Source organism: Lepidochelys olivacea (assembly GCF_965140295.1).
Source record: "Lepidochelys olivacea isolate rLepOli2 genome assembly, chromosome: 10".
Lineage (NCBI taxonomy): Eukaryota > Metazoa > Chordata > Testudines > Cheloniidae > Lepidochelys > Lepidochelys olivacea.
This window is the reverse complement of record NC_140420.1, coordinates 85,672,225-85,691,845: the sequence shown is the minus strand read 5'-3', so window position 1 is coordinate 85,691,845 and position 19,621 is coordinate 85,672,225. Positions and strand designations below refer to the sequence as shown.

Genomic DNA, 19,621 nt, shown 5'->3' with positions numbered 1-19,621 from the left:
TACAACCCCAGAGAGAAGCACTGGGACAGGCTAAGTACTGGCCACAGGCAGGTTTGTGGGGCTGCAGCCAGGGAAGACAGGTCCCAGCACTTTCTTCTCTGGCTGTAGTCCCACAGACCTGCCTGCAGGGGTGCTCAGCACATTCTAGTGCTTCTTTCTGGGGCTGCAGCCCCACAAACCTGCCTACAAGTAGAACCTTTCTTCCAAAAGACCTTGTGAATAAGTGGCATGGTGTTGCCAATATCCGGATCCCATTAATATGAAAGTCAATGGGGTGGGATTGGTTCCCAGCAAAACGTTGCTATTAACTGTAAGTTGTTTATATCCAGGTCGCTATTAAGTGGAACCTACTACATATGCCTCCCTGGGGTAGGGCACTCTATACTGCACACATCTTCAGAAAGCTCCGAGTACACTGCTTGCCTCTGGAAACCATGATTCACAAAATAGGCACGTAAACACACAGTCCCCAAGGAAGGAGATTCACAGCTGTACACACCCCATCTCTAAGGCTTAGGAATCCTAAGATATATATGCTGCCTCCAATGGCTGGTGATCTCACTCACTCTTAAACATGCATAGCACTTATCCCTGGAAACATCAATGCATTCATAATTTCATAGATGCCACTCCTGGAAGCTGCAGACCTTCCTTTAAGCCCACAGTACATTCACCCCCACCAACTCTGAATCAGAATGCATTCGCACTCCCACAGACTTCAGATTTCTAGGTAGCCTTCATGCATTCACAATTCATTCACTCACAATTCAGCCTCCTGCCTAACACACATTACCTGAGTGCATGGATACAATAGATGCAGCGTGGCATGTTCTTCCGATCATAGATGTCAGTAGTTTCTGGGTAGAAAATCTGAATATAAACAAAGTTAACCATCAGAATGATACCCCACTCTAGCCATCCAAGTAGGAAGGATTCTGGCAATCCTAAAACTGCTCCAGCCCAGTTATGAGATAGGTAATTCATGGAGCACAACAGAGCTCCACATTTCTCCCATGCGTCTACCATGAAACCTGTTCCCCACTTCCCTTACATGTACTCTCACATCCACACCCCTGCTCAACCCCATGCCCCTTTTACATGACCACCCCACACTGGCTCCCCACAGACATACTGTGTGGTGTATCTGGGGAAATGGGTTGGAGATGCTGAGGGAGCCAAGAGATGAGCAGGGATATTTACATGAGGGGTTGGGGAAGAGGATTTTGTTTGGACTGGATGGGCAGAAGGGGACTATGTGTGAGTGGCCTAAGGAGAGTGGTAAAGATAGTGTTGTGCTGCAAGGCACCCGAGGCCATATTTTTCAACAAACTTTGGGGGCCATATTTTTAATTGTTCATCCCCAGCGGTTTCTATTATCACATTCTCAGATCCAGAGCTCTTTTGAAAGTCAGGCCCCTTAAAGGGTTAATGTGGAAGATGTCACTACATAGATTTTAAGGCCAGAATAGACCATTATGACAATCTGACCTCCTATGAGCACACCCAATCTTGATTTAAAATGGTCAGTAATGGAGAAACCATCATGACCCCTGGCAAATTGTTCCAATGGCTAATTACTCTTGCTGTTAAAAAAAAATTATGCCTTATTTGTAGTCTGAATTTATCTAGCTTCAACTTCCAGCCATTGAATGTTAGACCTTTCTCTGCCAGATAAGAGATTATTAAATACTTGTTCTCCCTGTGGATACTTATAGACTGTAAATCAAATCACTCCTCAGCCTTCTATTTATTTTATTAAGCTAAACAGACTGAGCACCTTGAATCTATCATTATAAGGCATGTTTTCTAATCCTTTAATCATTCTTGTGGGTCTTCTCTCAACACTCTCCAATTTATCAGCATTCTTCTTGAATTGTGGGCACCACAACTGGACACAGTATTCCACAAGTAGTCAACATATTGCTGATATATTCCCTCCATTTCCTCAATGCCTTACTCAAGCCCTCTTGCCTGACCCAAGTCCCTTTCTCTCCACCTGTCCCCCACATTCTCTCTCTTCTCACCCAGAGCACCATCTCTCCCCCAGAGCCCATTCCTATACTTCCTGCTGCTCAATCTGCTCCTCTAGATCACCAAGAGTTCATGCATAGCACAGCTGATAAGTCAGGAGAGAGTTGGGTGGAAAATTTTGACAAAATTCTAAAATTAACATTTTCAAGTGAGTATTTTTTTTAAATGCAGACAGCAGGTTGAGGTATACAATAGTGACCCTTGTGTGATTAAACACATGGACTGTTCCTGTTACATGTAATAAAAGCATGAGGAAAAGTTGTTTTGCGTATAAATCTACGCTCATGGTTTGACTTTCAGTACAATGTTCCCAAAGATTTATAGATTTTAAGGCCAGAAGGGACCATGGTGATCATTTAGTCTGACCTCTTGTATAACACAGGTCATAGAATTCCACCCAGTTACCCCTGTTCTTAGGCCAATAATTTGTGTTTAACTAAAGCATCTTTCCAGAAGACTTGATTTGAATACTTCAGGAGACAGAGAATCCACCACTTCTCCACAAGAGATGGAAAATCCACCACTTCCAACAACTGTTGCTCCTTTTATCCATGATTTTCCTATGATGATTCCTAAAAATTGCCATGACCAAACCGTAGCTCAGGCATGCTGCTCAACAGAATGAAAAATAAAAATTTTGTACTGCAGATCTCACCCAAAATAATGAGCGTTAAGCATATGGTACTGAAGCAGGAATTCACTGCTTCCCAATCATACAAACAGGGATGGGAATGGAATATTTTAAACTTCAGGATTTCTAAGGAGAACCAAATCTAGGAAACTAAGAATTATCTATACATAGATATATAGGATAACTAAGAGGAGAATATAGATATATAGGATAGGCAGAGTTTATTGAATCCTGTGTACTGGCAAATTCATCCCACAACTTTCAAAGCCTGGCGTTGCAGTGCAGAAATTACCTTAGGGAGGCCGATTTCAGCCATGGCATTCAACCACTGAATAACATTATCAGTATGCCGGAAATGGAGACCAGTTGCCTGAAATAAAGAGGGGGAGGGAAAAAAGCATATGAATCATCACAGCCACTGTGAGTACTAAGGAACTTTACTAAGACATGCATCTGATCAGTGCTACTTACAACAGCTAAACTCTTCCAGGGATCTGAGGTCTTAGGTACTATGATGAAAGCTTTTTACAGCCAGTTATATTTAAGGCTTTCAAAAGGCCAGCTTTCTCAGATTCTCATATGCACACAAACTCAGACAAAACTAAAGATCTTCCTTCATCTGATATTCTATAGTTCAGGAAGAGTTAACTTACATTTTTTCAGTCTAAATTTGCCACAATTACTCACTCATTCACTGACAGTTCCTCTACAACCATATGACCTGAAGTCTCCCTCCTATCTCAGGTCTCTCTAGCCAACCTAGTTCCCAGAACGGAGAGATCTCACCTTATATCTGGTTTGTTCCCGGTCATAGATTTTCTTCAGAGACACCACCTTGGGGGAGAAAAAGTTTCCAAGTTTGGCTAGATAGACTCCATTCCTTAGCCCCTCCTCCAGCTCTGTTGTGGGAGGTAGATCCTCATTAAGGCAGGCCTCCATCCATCTGAAAATGTAAAAAGGACAGGAGTGGGTCATTTGAGAGCTTTTAAGATGTGTTCCATTTACTCTCCTCTCGGGGGACATTAGCTGCTCATTTTCTGAGCAAGTTCAGTGTTGCTGCTGCCACATCTTTTCCCATTGTATGATTTATGTATTAGGCACTGATGTAATCGCAACTTACCTACTGAATCCAATGCCGAGCAGCATTATAGGGTCAATGTCTTTCTTGTCACCAATGCCTTTATTCAATCAGGTCCTACACGTCAATTTGAGTCACTGTGACTAATTTGTACCCTTTTTGGGTTTCTTTGGCAGTTCAACAGACCGAGTAATAAAGATCTACTTTCTGCAGCTGAACAATTTCAGCAACAGTACAACAAAAAAAATCTCCAAAGAACTCAGTGAGGAGGTCATCTTCCTCAAACGAATATATTCCACAAACTTTAAATTGGATTGCAAGCCAAAGGAACTGCTTCAAGAAATACTCAAACTTGGACTCTCTATGGTGTTTCCTAGTGTCACAATTGCATTGCGTATTTTTGTCGCTTTGCCTGCATCAGTGGCTTCAGGTGAACGCACCTTCAACGTGCTGAAGCAGGTAAAGAGCTATCACCGTTCAACTGTGGGACAAGGGTGTTTGAATGGGCTCGCCATGCTTAATATCAACTGTGACATTGCAAGAAAGCTACATTTTTCCTCAATAATTAGTGCATTTGCACAGAAAAAGGCTAAAAAAGCATTTGTTAAATAAAAAAATATTCAAATTATGTCTCACTCTCTTTCTGGTGCCTTATTTTGTTTTCATGTGTCGTCATTTTTTATTTTTATTATGGCTAGGGACCTCAAAAGCTGAAAGTGGCTCGAAGCGGAGAGGGCCTGAGAGCAAGGGATGCAGGGGTTCCATATCAGAGCCACAGTTGGAAAGAAAGAACTGAGTATTGGTTGAGGATGCTCCATCCTTTACGCTCTCAGCCAGCAGTTCTCAAACTGTGGGTCAGGACCACAAAAAGTGGGTAAAAACCCTATTTTAATGGGGTCACCAGGGCCATCATTAGACTTACTGGGACCAGGGTCGGAAGCTGAATCCTGAGTGCACGTGCGCATGCACGCACGCACACACACACACACACACGGGGCGGCGGGACTCAGGCTCTGGCCTCCTCCCCCACACCCACGGCACTCAGGCTCTGGCTCCTTCACCTCGGGCAGCGGGGCTTGGACTCCTCCCCGCCCCTGGGGTCATGTAGAAATTTTGCTGTGATAAGGGGGTCACAGTGCAATGAAGTCTGAGAACCGCTGCTCTCAGCTATGGGAGACGGGATGGCACTCAGGGCACAGGTGTGGCCCCAAAAGACACTGCTAGTCATAAGAATCTGATCTCATACAAATGAGGCACATGTGCACCAAGAGTAGAATCTGTGCAGACAATCACTTGAAGAACTTGATCTTTCTTTCATGACAACCCTGTTAACACAGCAGCCTCAGTGCATTTATCGTTGGCAGAAGAAGGCTTGAAGTGTTCTTGTGTTCCTGCATCTGAGTGACAACTGGAGAGACCATCCCATGCAGCCCATCAAAAAAGCAAAGTGTCTTGAAATTAATGAATCTGTAATTCAAGAAGGATGTTGAAAAATTGGAATAGTTCAGAGAAGAGCCATGAGAATGATCAAAGGATTAGAAAATATACTGTATAGTGACAGACTCAAAAAACTCAATTTATTTAGCTTGACAAAAAAGAGGTGACTGGATTACAGCATCTGCATGGGGAACAAATATTTAAAAGTGGTCACTTCAGTTTAGCAGAGAAAAGTACAACATGACCCAATGGCCAGAAGTTGAAGCTAAACAAATTCAGACTGCAAATAAGGCATAAACTTTAAACAGTGAGGGTAAATAATCATTGGAACAATTTCCCAAGGGTTGTGGTGGATTCTCCACCACTTACAATTTTAATAGCAAGACTGGATGTTTTTCTAAAAGGAAATTACTCTAGGAATTATTTTGGGGAAGTTCTATGGCCTGTCTTATACAGAAGATCAGGCTAAGTGATCCCAATGATTCCTTCTGTCCTTAGAATCTATGAATCTGTGAATTCCCTATAGACGAGTGGCCATGCAGAACTGCAAATTCCCATTCTTGGATTCTTGAGATGGGACAAACTTCCATTCACAGCTTCTTGAGGAAGAGCACAATAAGCAGTTCATTATCCCAGGGGAGCAAGCAAAGGGAATGTCTAATTTACAATCTCCCCACCCTCTGTAGCTACCATCAAGTAAAAACAAGCTTCAGTGTTGGCTTTCCACTCTTCCCAGCCTGCAACATTCTAGGCAGACTGCCAAGAACTGAGGAGGCACCCAAGTGACACACCTAGTGCAATGACAAGCAGCAGTTACTACACATTTTAACCTTTTCATGCACAAGAAGAGAATCCAAAGCAGGAAAATTCAATTTCTTCTTTAGATTTTTCAATTTTACCAAATTCCCCAAGTGTGTTACAAAACAAACAAAATCAAATCATGTCTAGCTGACATTTAGGGGAAACAAATAGACCTCTAAAAATACCCTCTCCAGTGCATCATGTGCCCAGCAAAATAGACAGAAGCCAAACAACTATTTAGATATTTGGTCACCACTTACTCAATAGACAAAGTACGATTCACCTGCAAAAAAAACAACCAACAAAACCTGGCCAATTTTTTGGAATATTAATATTCAGTAGACATACCTGGTCTGTTTAATATGTGCAATCAGAGATTTCACTCAATTTAATAAATTAGTAGAAATGACATGACATATTGTAATGATGCTCACTCTGTAATATGTCAACATTCGGTTAAAGCAATCTGATGACTGTGTTACTGTATAATCTCTCTTTAAACAAAAGCTTCCTGTGGCAATTATTGTTTTGTTTCTGAGTAACAGCCGTGTTAGTCTGTATTCGCAAAAAGAAAAGGAGGACTTGTGGCACCTTAGAGACTAACCAATTTATTAGAGCATAAGCTTTCGTGAGCTACAGCTCACTTCCTCAGATGCATATCGTGGAAACTGCAGCAGGCTTTATATATACACAGAGAATATGAAACAATACCTATTCCCACCCCACTGTCCTGCTGGTAATAGCTTATCTAAAGTGATTTCCAGCACAAATCCAGGTTTTCTCACCCTCCACCCCCCCACACAAATTCACTCTCCTGCTGGTGATAGCCCATCCAAAGTGACAACTCTTTACACAATGTGCATGACAATCAAGCTGGGCTATTTCCTGCATAAATCCAGGTTCTCACATCCCCCCCACCCCCATACACACACAAACTCACTCTCCTGCTGGTAATAGCTCATCCAAACTGACCACTCTTCAAGTTAAAATCCAAGTTAAACCAGAACATCTGGGGGGGGGGGGGTAGGAAAAAACAAGAGGAAACAGGCTACCTTGCATAATGACTTAGCCACTCCAAGTCTCTATTTAAGCCTAAATTAATAGTATCCAATTTGCAAATGAATTCCAATTCAGCAGTTTCTCGCTGGAGTCTGGATTTGAAGTTTTTTTGTTTTAAGATAGCGACCTTCATGTCTGTGATCGCGTGACCAGAGAGATTGAAGTGTTCTCCGACTGGTTTATGAATGTTATAATTCTTGACATCTGATTTGTGTCCATTTATTCTTTTACGTAGAGACTGTCCAGTTTGACCAATGTACATGGCAGAGGGGCATTGCTGGCACATGATGGCATATATCACATTGGTGGATGTGCAGGTGAACGAGCCTCTGATAGTGTGGCTGATGTTATTAGGCCCTGTGATGGTGTCCCCTGAATAGATATGTGGGCACAGTTGGCAACGGGCTTTGTTGCAAGGATAAGTTCCTGGGTTAGTGGTTCTGTTGTGTGGTATGTGGTTGTTGGTGAGTATTTGCTTCAGGTTGCGGGGCTGTCTGTAGGCAAGGACTGGCCTGTCTCCCAAGATTTGTGAGAGTGTTGGGTCATCCTTTAGGATAGGTTGTAGATCCTTAATAATGCGTTGGAGGGGTTTTAGTTGGGGGCTGAAGGTGACAGCTAGTGGCGTTCTGTTATTTTCTTTGTTAGGCCTGTCCTGTAGTAGGTAACTTCTGGGAACTCTTCTGGCTCTATCAATCTGTTTCTTTACTTCTGCAGGTGGGTATTGTAGTTGTAAGAAAGCTTGACAGAGATCTTGTAGGTGTTTGTCTCTGTCTGAGGGGTTGGAGCAAATGCGGTTGTATCGCAGAGCTTGGATAAATGGACACAAATGGACACATAAAGAATAAATAAATACCCAGATAATCCTGGCAAGTGACCCACACCCGTCAGAGGAAAGCAAAATCCCCCTCAAAATCACTACCAATCTGACCTGAGAGGAAATTCTTTCCCAACCCCATATGCGGTGATAAATTAGACCATGAGCACATGAGCAAGAACCAGCAAACCAAACATTTGAGAGACAGACTGCTTGGTGCCACCCAAGATCCCTGGCCCTCCCCGTCCAACGCCCCCATCTCCAGCTGTGGCCATCCATGATGCTTCAGAGAAAGGAGGTAATAAAACAAAACAAAAAAGATTCAAACAGAATACATTGGGAAGAGGGGGGAGGAATCCCGTCCTGACCCCTTCAGGCCATCATTCAACTATCCAATCAACCCCTTCCTCCATAAACAGAACAAAGCCTGGAAGAGCAAATGCATCTTCCAGCACCTTCCAAAATCTAGGTTGCGGGCGAACAAATAGGGTGGCTGGGACTGCACTGTTGCCAGCCCAGTCCATTGAAACTAGATCATCATCAGATAGGGAAGCTCAGATGACCACAACAGCCACAGAATCACAAGTGGAGAAGGTCTCTCAGGTAACAAATACCCTAGCCATTTAGAACCTTATAGATCAGGTCCAATACCTTAACTTCACTCAGAAATCAACTGCTAGCTAAAAGAACATACAGCACAGGTATAACATGCTCTGTGCATGAAACACCACTAAGAAGTGGGTATCAATATTCTTCAGTAGTTGCAATTTCCATATGGCTTGAATGTATAGTCCCAAGCAAAGCACACAGCACTAATTTAACAGTAAGTGAATATAGTTCCCACACTGCTTCAGACACAGGATACATACAATGGATATGATCCAAATCTGTTTCAGTGTTTCGCCCCTGCTAGCCTATGTCACAGAAATGTTCAAAGGCAAAATAATCTCAATGTGGCCACACAGAACAATCACTTCTGGAATGAACAGGTGTTCTTCCACAGTTTATTTAAACAATGCCTTCAGCTTTGAGAGATTCCTTATACTTTAACATGAGTAATACAAATTGAACCAGTAATCTGCCAAGCCACTAGAAATTTAAGCGCACCCATGTATGCAGAAAAATAGGGAATGCCCTTCCTCTCCCTCAGACAGGCAGAGCAGTCTTCTACAGCAGCCGGATAGGATTATTATTAATCGTTTAAATTACAGTAGCACCTAGGAACCTCAGTAACAGGTCAGAGCCCTGATGTGCAAAAACAGTCCCTGTCCCAAAGACCTCACAATCAATATGATAGACAGGATGAAGCTAGTAAACAAAACAGACAAATGAGATGGTGGGAGGGTATTGGGGGTAACAAAAACAAAATCGTTTAGCAGTAAAGCAGAAGTCACAGTTTGGCACTTGTCTAACCAATGACATACAGATGAGATTTGTAGGCACCACAGCAGAGGTAGATTTTAAGAAAGAATTTAAAAGAGCATACAGTAGCAGCTCTCCAAATTTTACTGTTTGCAGAGTTTTCCCCATGCATAGAGGACTGCTTGGGAAAAAGTGCAGAGATGTTTTAGGGAGAAGAAATAAGGCAAATGATCAAGACTGTTGTCAATGGTCAAGCAAAGGTAGAGGCTGACAGCTTGATAAATTAGTAGACGTAATAGAAAAGGTTCAGCTAACCTGGGAAGGACCCTAAATGCAAGGATAAGGAGCTTGTATTTGATGCAGAGGAGGAGCAGCCAGTGGATGGAGGCAAAGAGGGAGTAATGATGTGACAAGGCAGGAAGATGATCCTTGCAGCTGGGTTTTGAATTGACTTGAGAGGGACAATATGGGAAGTGTCAAGGCCAGAGAGAATGAGACAGCTGAGTCATGAAATGAGGAGGATTGAACAGCCCTGGCAGCCTAGGTAGAGAGACAAGGTCAAAACTTTGAAATTTTATGCAGATAGAAAGTTGCAAGACCTGGATACGGCCTTCATCTCTGTGTCAAGACAGAGGGCAGATGAGAAAGAGGACTTCCAGATTACAGGCCTGAGTGACAAGGAGGAGGATGGTGCAGAGAAATGTGGGAGAGGGTACGGGGAAGAAAGATCAAAAGCTCCGTTTTGGTCATGTTGATCTTAAGTTATCAGCTGGACATCCATGTTGTGATGTTAGAAAGTAAAGGCCAAGATGTGAGATTGGAGGGAGGGAGACAGGCCTTTCGAAGAGATGTACATTTGCAAGCCATCAGAGTTGAGAAGGTATTTGAAGCTATGTTTGTAGATAAGAGCACCTAGAAATAGGGTATAGAGCCTAACTAAAAGAAGGTTGAGAGGAGATATGATTGCTCTCTATAAATATATCAGAGGGATAAATACTGGAGAGGGAGAGGAATTATTTAAGCTCAGTACCAATGTGGACACAAGAACAAATGGATATAAACTGGTCATTGGGAAGTTTAGACTTGAAATTAGACTAAGGTTTCTAACCATCAGAGGAGTGAAGTTTTGGAATAGCCTTCCAAGGGAAGCAGTGGGGGCAAAAGATCTATCTGGCTTTAAGATTAAACTTGGTAAGTTTATGGAGAAGATGGTATGATGGGATAACAGGATTTTGGCAATTAATTGATCTTTAAATATTCATGGTAAATAGGCCTAATGGCCTGTGATGGGATGTTAGATGGGGTGGGATCTGAGTTACCCAGGAAAGAATTTTCTGTAGTATCTGGCTGGTGAATCTTGCCCCTATGCTTAGGGTTTAGCTGATCGCCATATTTGGGGTCGGGAAGGAATTTTCCTCCAGGGCAGATTGGAAGAGGCCCTGGAGGTTTTTCGCCTTCCTCTGTAGCATGGGGCACGGGTCACTTGCTGGAGGATTCTCTGCTCCTTGAAGCCTTTAAACCACGATTTGAGGACTTCAATAGCTCAGACAGAGGTGAGAGGTTTTTCTCAGGAGTGGGTGGGTGAGATTCTGTGGCCTGCGTTGTGCAGGAGATCGGATTAGATGATCATAATGGTCCCTTCTGACCTTAGTATCTATGAATAAACAGTAGGAGCCAAAGACAGAGCCGGGGGGAATGGGGGTGGAGACACCTATAGGAGAGGGGAGGAGAAGGACCCACCACGCAAGACACTAATGGAGTGGTTGAAGAACCATGAGAAGGATGGCATCACAAAAGCCAAAGGAATGCAGTATTTTAGGAAGTAGGGTATGGCCAAAGCTACGCAGAGAGCAAGCAGGATGTAGAAGTGGAGGTCCTATGATTTGGCCAGAAAGTGGTCATTCAGAACCTTCATGAGAGCAGTTCCAGTTGAGCAGAGGAGACACGAACCAGATGGGAGTGGTCAAGGATGGAATTGGAGGAGAGGAACTCAAGGAAGCAGTTCTAGGCAGCATATTGAATGAACCTGGAGATAAAACAGAGACAAGGTGACAAATAGACAAGCAAGTGGGATCATGGGTGTGTTTCCTCATTAAGAGGGAGACTAAAGCATGCTGGTATTGTGAGGAGAGGAAGCCTGAGGGGAGAGAGACAGAGTGAAGGAAGGGGTCATTGGGACAAATGTAGGAATTATAAAGAGGAGAGCAGAGGGGACACTTCCTTGTCAATGATGAGGCTGAGGGCAGGAAGAGGAAGATCACATCAAATTGTGTTGATTTTCTCCTTCAAAATGACTGAGATCCTGTCCTTGCCCACAGTTTTCACTCTAAGATTTAAGAAAGGAATCAGAGGTGGTAAATAGGGGGCTAGGAGTGGAGGCCTGGGATTCAATTAGGGTGGAAACATTGAGTTGTCTAGGTAGAAAGATGGCACAATTGGAAAAAAGAAACCACACTGTAGAGCCGGAAAGCAACATGACTAAGACTACCACAGAGATGGAAGTTCCCTATTTACTCCTCCACTAGCTACACTAGAATGAAATATTACTATTACAGCACTAAACCCCTACTTTCTGGCCTGAAATTTCTCATGCCACTCTCCATCCACAGGTGAACCTTAGGAAAGTTTAAACAAAATTAGTTCAGCCTTCTGAATTAGTGAAGTATGAAATACATTTTTCTCACTTTTTCGGGGGAAAAAAGGTAATTGTACTTTTTTGTATCAAAAACTCAAAACCAGCGTGATTTTCAAACTTAATATGTATAGGAACAGTCATTGTACACATCTGAGACAGTCTGTTAAAATGGACACATTCAAAGCAACTGAAAACAAGGTACCTAGCATGTGCAGCATATAATTTTCCTTAATGAAATAAGCATGAATCACTCCTGATAACAATACAGGAACATCTGGCTCAAAGAACAGACCTTGAAATGAACACTATTTAAATAATTACACAATGCTTAGTCCTTTCACTTCACTCTCAACTCCTTCGCGCTCTATCCTCCAGTGCAAAAAGTCTGTCCCTCACAAACCTCCAGCTCGGGTTCACTTCCTGTTTCTCCACTCCTGTTCTTATGCTGCTGGTTGCGTCTGGAGAAAGTCTGTGCATGGTAATGCAGATGTCCTCCATTACAAATCTGTTCACTCTTCCTTCAGCACTGCCATATACAATTGTTCACATCAATTACCTTGAACTCTTTTCCTCCAATTCTGCCCTGGATCCCTCTTAGTCCAGCTTCCACCCTTTCTACTCCACTTAAACACACCCATTGAAGTCTCTAACTATCTCATTCTGACCATATCTCAGGGCCTCTTTTCCATCCTCATCCTTCTCAACCCTTCTTCTGCCTTAAACATGACCAATAATACTTTCCTTCTCAAAATACTGTTCTCCTTCAGCTTTAAAACACAGCACTGGTCCTCCTTCTACCCTTCTGGTCATTTCTTCAGCATCTTTCAATGGATCCTCCTCTTTCCCTCTACCATGTTCTGTAAGGGTCCCACAGGGCTTCGTCTTCAGTTTGCTCTTCTCTCTCTCTCTTTCTACACCTTTTCTTTGATCTAGATCTCTTTGCATGGTTTCAACTACCATCTTTAAAGTACTGACTCTTAAAGCTATCCTCTCCACTACTGAACTGCCTCCCTCAATCCAATCCCACATCTGTTTCTGGAAGCCTCTCCATCAGTTTCAAATTTGGTATGGTCAAGAGCAAGCCCCACATCTTCCCTCCAAAACTTTCCCACTCCCCACATTTCCTATCATTGTTGACAACATCAACATCCTCTCTCTCCTCCACACTGCACATTCAGGCCATGTCTAAATTCTGATACTGCTTCCTCCACAACATCTTTAAGATAAGACATTTGCTGTCTGTCCAGTCACCTAAAATTCTCATTCAGGACCTCACCATATTGTCTTGATGACTATAACCTCCTCTTCCTCGGCCTCTCCAACACACAAGTCACTCCTTGTTCCCAACAGATACCTCTTCAATTCACCTTCAAGCCTATGAAAAACAACCAGCCTTTTCTTCTATTGCATTATTTTCTCACCTCTCTGCTCCACCAATGATGCCCTCCTCAATATCCTGTTCATCTGCTTTTCCCACAATTAGCTCTATGCTACCACTTTGCACAGAATGCCCTCCCCAGGTTGAATACAAATATAGAATCATAGAAGATTAGGGTTGGAAGAGACCTCAGGAGGTCATCTAGTCCAACCCCCTGCTCAAAGAAGGACCAACACCAACTAAATCATCCCAGTCAGGCCTTTGTCAAGCTGGACCTTAAAAACCTCTAAGGATGGAGATTCCACCACCCTCCTAGCGAAATAATGGTTTCCTAATATCCAAACTAGACCTCCCCCACTGCAACTTGAGACCACTGCCCCTTGTTCTGTTATCTGCCACCACTGAGAACAGCTGAGCTCCATCCTTTTTGGAATCCCCCTTCAGGTAGTTGAAGGCTGCTTTTAAATTCCCCCCTTACTCTTCTCTTCTGCAGACTAAACAAGCCCAGTTCCCTCAGCCTCCCCTCATAAGTCATGTGCCCCAGCCCCCTGATCATTTCCGTTCTGCTGGACTCTCTCCAATTTGTCCACGTCCTTTCTGTAGTGGGGGCCCAAAACTGGACGCAATACTCCAGATGTGGCCTCACCAGTGCCGAATAGAGGGGAATAATCACTCCCTCGATTTGCTGGCAATGCTCCAAATATATATTATTTAAATCAGATTTTTTAATTTACATGTTAGTTCTTTACTTTCTTTCTATTTTTCAGTTTTCAACTAATGAAGTGGACGGTTTGCTCTGGTTTCTTTAATTAATTTCCTGTTACCAGAATTTCAGATTTTGCAGAGATTTTTCCTGCTAAATTTCACATTTAAAGTGTTCACAGATTCATAGATATTTAGGTCAGAAGGGACCATTATGATCACCTAGTCTGACCTCCTGCACAACGCAGGCCACACCTCTCACCCACCACTCCTGCAAAAAACCTCACACCTATATCTGTGCTATTGAAGTCCTAAAATCATAGTTTAAAGACTTCAAGGAGCAGAGAATCCTCCAGCAAGTGACCCGTGCCCCATGCTACAGAGGAAAGCGAAAAACCTCCAGGGCCTCTTCCAATCTGCCCTGGAGGAAAATTCCTTCCCGACCCCAAATATGGCGATCAGCTAAACCCTGAGCATATGGGCAAGATTCATCAGCCAGATACTACAGAAAATTCTTTCCTGGGTAACTCAGATCCCACCCCATCTAATAGCCCATCACAGGCCATTGGGCCTATTTACGATGAATATTTAATTACCAAAACCATGTTATCCCATCATACCATCTCCTCCATAAATTTATCGAGTTTAATCTTAAAGCCAGATAAATCTTTTGCCCCCACTGCTTCTCTTGGAAGGCTATTCCAAAACTTCACTCCTCTGATGGTTAGAAACCTTTGTCTAATTTCTAGTCTAAATTTCCTAGTGGCCAGTCTATATCCATTTGTTCTTGTGTCCACATTGGTACTGAGCTTAAATAATTCCTCTCCCTCTCTGGTATTTATCCCTCTGATATATTTATAGAGAGCAATCATATCTCCCCTCAACCTTCTTTTAGTTAAGCTAAACAAGCTAAGCTCCTTGAGTCTCCTTTCATAAGACAAGTTTTCCATTCCTTGGATCATCCTAGTAGCCCTTCTCTGCACCTGTTCCAGTTTGAATTCATCCTTCTTAAACATGGGAGACCAGAACTGCACACAGTATTCCAGGTGAGGTCTCACCAGTGCCTTGTATAACTGTACTAAAACCTCCTTATCCCTACTGGAAATACCTCTCCTGATGCATCCCAAGACCGCATTAGCTTTTTTCACAGCCGTAACACATTGGCGGCTCATAGTCATCCTATGATCAACCAATATTCCAAGGTCCTTTTCCTCCTCCGTTACTTCTAATTGATGCATCCCTAGCTTATAACTAAAATTCTTGTTATTAATCCCTAAATGCATGACCTTACACTTCTCATTATTAAATTTCATCCTATTACTATTACTCCAGTTTACAAGGTCATCCAGATCCTCCTGTAGGGTATCCCTGTCCTTCTCTAAATTGGCAATACCTCCCGGCTTTGTATCATCCACAAACTTTATTAGCACACTCCCACTTTTTGTGCCGAGGTCAGTAATAAAAGGATTAAATAAGATTGGTCCCAAAATCGATCCTTGAGGAACTCCACTGGTAACCTCCCTCCAGCCTTACAGTTCACCTTTCAGTAGGACCCGTTGTAGTCTCCCCTTTAACCAATTCCTTATCCACCTTTCAATTTTCCTATTGATCCCCATCTTATCCAATTTAACTAATAATTCCCCATGTGGCACGGTATCAAACGCCTTACTAAAATCTAGGTAAATTAGATCCACTGCGTTTCCTTTGTCTAAAAAATCTGTTACTTTCTCAAAGAAGGAGATCAGGTCGGTTTGGCACGATCTATCTTTGTAAAACCATGTTGTATTTTGTCCCATTTACCATTGACTTCAATGTCCTTAACTACCTTCTCCTTCCAAATTTTTTCCAAGACCTTGCATACTACAGATGTCAAACTAACAGGCCTATAATTACCCGGATCACTTTTTTTCCCCTTTCTTAAAAATAGGAACTATGTTAGCAATTCTCCAATCATATGGTACAACCCCTGAGTTTACAGATTCATTAAAAATTCTTGCTAATGGCCTTGCAATTTCATGTACCAATTCCTTTAATATTCTTGGATGAAGATTATCTGGGCCCCCTGATTTAGTCCCATTAAGCTGTTTGATCTATGCTAGAAAACAAGTCTAGAGTCTCATTAACATCCTATGAGGACATACACCAAAACACAAAATTGCAGATAGCCCAAGCTACATTTGCAACCAACACCACCTTCCCATAGACTGAATATCCATACAAGTCAAAAAACCTGAAATACTTCTATCGGGATTTCCAATTTGATGCTGATGGGACTTTTGCTCCTAAGTCACTTTACGAGCTTTTGAAAATCCCACCCTTAGGTACCTAAATATAGGCTTAGACAATTGTGTCCTGTGTTTATATATATGTTAACATTGAAGAAATTGTTTTGAAATGTTTTTCTTAAAAAACACAATTTTAGACCTTGATGCTACAAACACTTATGGATATGGAATACCTATGGATATGGATACTTATGGAAGCCAAGGAAAGTGTGGGCCCCTTAATGAATGAGAGAGGGTACCTAGTGACAGAGGATGTGGAAAAAGCTAATGTACTCTATGCTTTTTTTGCCTCTGTCTTCACAAACAAGGTCAGCTCCCAGACTGCTGCGCATCACAACATGGGGAATAGATGGCCAGCCCTCTGTGGAGAAAGAGGTGGTTAGGGACTATTTAGAAAAGCTGGACGTGAACAAGTCCATGGGGCCGGACGAGTTGCATCCGAGAGTGCTAAAGGAACTGGTGGCTGTGATTGCAGAGCCATTGGCCATTATCTTTGAAAACTCGTGGCTAACGGGGGAAGTCCCGGATGACTGGAAAAAGGCTAATGTAGTGCCCATCTTTAAAAAAGGGAAGGAGGAGGATCCTGGGAACTACAGACCAGTCAGCCTCACTTCAGTCCCCGGAAAAATCATGGAGCAGGTCCTCAAAGAATCAATCCTGAAGCACTTACATGAGAGGAAAGTGATCAGGAACAGTCAGCATGGATTCACCAAGGGAAGGACATGCCTGACTAATCTAATCACCTTCTGTGATGAGATTACTGGTTCTGTGGATGAAGGGAAAGCAGTGGATGTATTGTTTCTTGACTTTAGCAAAGCTTTTGACATGGTCTCCCACAGTATTCTTGTCAGCAAGTTAAAGAAGTATGGGCTGGATGAATGCACTATAAGGTGGGTAGAAAGTTGGCTAGATTCTCGGGCTCAACGGGTAGTGATCAATGGCTCCATGTCTAGTTGGCAGCTGGTGTCAAGTGGAGTCCCCAGGGGTCGGTCCTGGGGCTGGTTTTGTTCAATATCTTCATAAATGATCTGGAGGATGGTGTGGATTGCACTCTCAGCAAATTTGCGGATGATACTAAACTGGGAGGAGTGGTAGATACGCTGGAGGGCAGGGATAGGATACAGAGGGACCTAGACAAATTGGAGGATTGGGCCAAAAGAAATCTGATGAGGTTCAATAAGGATAAGTGCAGGGTCCTGCACTTAGGACGGAAGAACCCAATGCACAGCTACAGACTAGGGACCAAATGGCTAGGCAGCAGTTCTGCGGAAAAGGACCTAGGGGTGACAGTGGACGAGAAGCTGGATATGAGTCAGCAGTGTGCCCTTGTTGCCAAGAAGGCCAATGGCATTTTGGGATGTATAAGTAGGGGCATAGCGAGCAGATCGAGGGACGTGATCATCCCCCTCTATTCGACATTGGTGAGGCCTCATCTGGAGTACTGTGTCCAGTTTTGGGCCCCACACTACAAGAAGGATGTGGATAAATTGGAAAGAGTCCAGCGAAGGGCAACAAAAATGATTAGGGGTCTGGAACACATGACTTATGAGGAGAGGCTGAGGGAACTGGGATTGTTTAGTCTGCAGAAGAGAAGAATGAGGGGGGATTTGATAGCTGTTTTCAACTACCTGAGAGGTGGTTCCAGAGAGGATGGTTCTAGACTATTCTCAGTGGTAGAAGAGGACAGGACAAGGAGTAATGGTCTCAAGTTGCAGTGGGGGAGGTTTCGGTTGGATATTAGGAAAAACTTTTTCACTAGGAGGGTGGTGAAACACTGGAATGCGTTACCTAGGGAGGTGGTAGAATCTCCTTCCTTAGAAGTTTTTAAGGTCAGGCTTGACAAAGCCCAGGCTGGGATGATTTAATTGGGGATTGGTCCTGTTTTGAGCAGGGGGTTGGACTAGATGAACTCCTGAGATCCCTTCCTACCCTGATATTCTATGATTCTATGATATGCTTAACTTTAATACTTAGTTCTTACAAAGGCTTTTCATCAATAGATCTCAAAGAGCTTTACAAAGGAGGCCAGTATCATTAACCAAATTTAAGTCAAGGTCCAGGGGATTATTCATGTAAGTAAAGTTGTATACTTGCTTAAATATGTGCAGGATCATGGCCTTAATTTTCTTTTATGTCTATAGCAATTTTGTAAAATTCAAATGAGTGGCATTTTAAAACAGGCATGATAATTTAATTAAAATTTTAATAGAGTTGCAATAGCACAAATTTTTCATTAGTTTTACAAAGCCCCAACATGATTTAAATCATTTTAACTGTTTTAAATTATTTAAAATTACCTTGATTTAAATCACTCTTCCCAGAAGTTATGAGCTCAATGCAGAAATCACTTGGTGAAAGTTTGTTGATTGTGTTATACAGAAAGTCAGGTTGGATGATCATAATGGTTTCTTCTAGTCTTAAAATCTATGAAAAACAACAAGCCCAGACTCCCTTTCTAGCTGCTGAAACTCACCCACTTCTCCAGAATCTAATGGTCTCTCTAAAGCCTTTGTTTAGAATGTAAAATTGTGACAGAGGGGGTTGGGAAGTAGGGACAGAGTCGAGTTTGTCTTTTCCTCCTCTAGTAATCTGGAGGGAAGGCAAAAGGCAGGAGAATGAGGTTTCCCATACACACAGCTAAGAAGGGTGTTTTGGGATAGGAGAGCTCCAAACAAACCTGAACCTACTACCAAAACTGAAACCAAAGACAGGCCTCTCCTAAAGGAGTCAAAGACAGCACCCTGGTGAGGAAATGAGAAAATGGTGAGAATCTTTGCTTCAAAATGACTTCCTGTCAATAGGTAACTAATTCTAGCTTTCTCCTGCTGCACAGCTCTGCACAGCATCTGAAACACACAGCTGCAGCAAAAGAAACTCCAGTGAGAATCTGGCACCAATTCATTTGCAGGAGAAAATCTCCCAAGCTGAAAGATCACAATGAAACTGTCAATTAGAAGCCAAAACTGATCCAGGAGTAACCAATAACCAGCAACTCAATTCAAACTAAAAATGACAAGCCATGCAGGAGTGAGACTTTGAATAACCACACATTCTACCTAACAAAATACAAAGAGATAGAAAGCGGTTTCTTCTGTCTCCTTGAAAAACTGTCTTTCCCTGCTTCTCCACCAGGTCTGCCCATGCTAGTGGAAATATCCTAGTTAAATTTATATCAGTGGACTTCCCGCAATCTCATCTAGTGTCCAGCACCAAGAACCAGCTCCAAAATCCAGTATTTCAAACATTATTGGACATTCATAGATTCAAAAGCCAGAAAGGACCATTCTGATCATCTATTCTTAACTCCTGTATAGAGGTATATATGCCACAGAACTTCCCCAAAATAATTCCTAGAGCATATTCATTTTGGTCCTACAGAGTGCAGTGCCAGGCTACCACATGCAAATT

General features: G+C 42.7%; 1 protein-coding gene across 1 annotated transcript in view; it reads right to left on the bottom strand.

Annotated features, from left to right (window-relative positions):
* The window catches only part of IQGAP1 (IQ motif containing GTPase activating protein 1), a 188,259-nt gene that overhangs the window by 131,825 nt on the left and 36,813 nt on the right, over window positions 1–19,621 (bottom strand). Inside the window, exons 3-5 of the mRNA XM_084641761.1 lie at window positions 3,449–3,605; window positions 2,955–3,032; window positions 794–870 (exon numbers count right to left, since the gene is read on the bottom strand). Coding sequence (XP_084497887.1) covers window positions 794–870; window positions 2,955–3,032; window positions 3,449–3,605 — 312 coding nt within the window. The remainder of the gene's footprint in view (window positions 1–793; window positions 871–2,954; window positions 3,033–3,448; window positions 3,606–19,621) is intronic.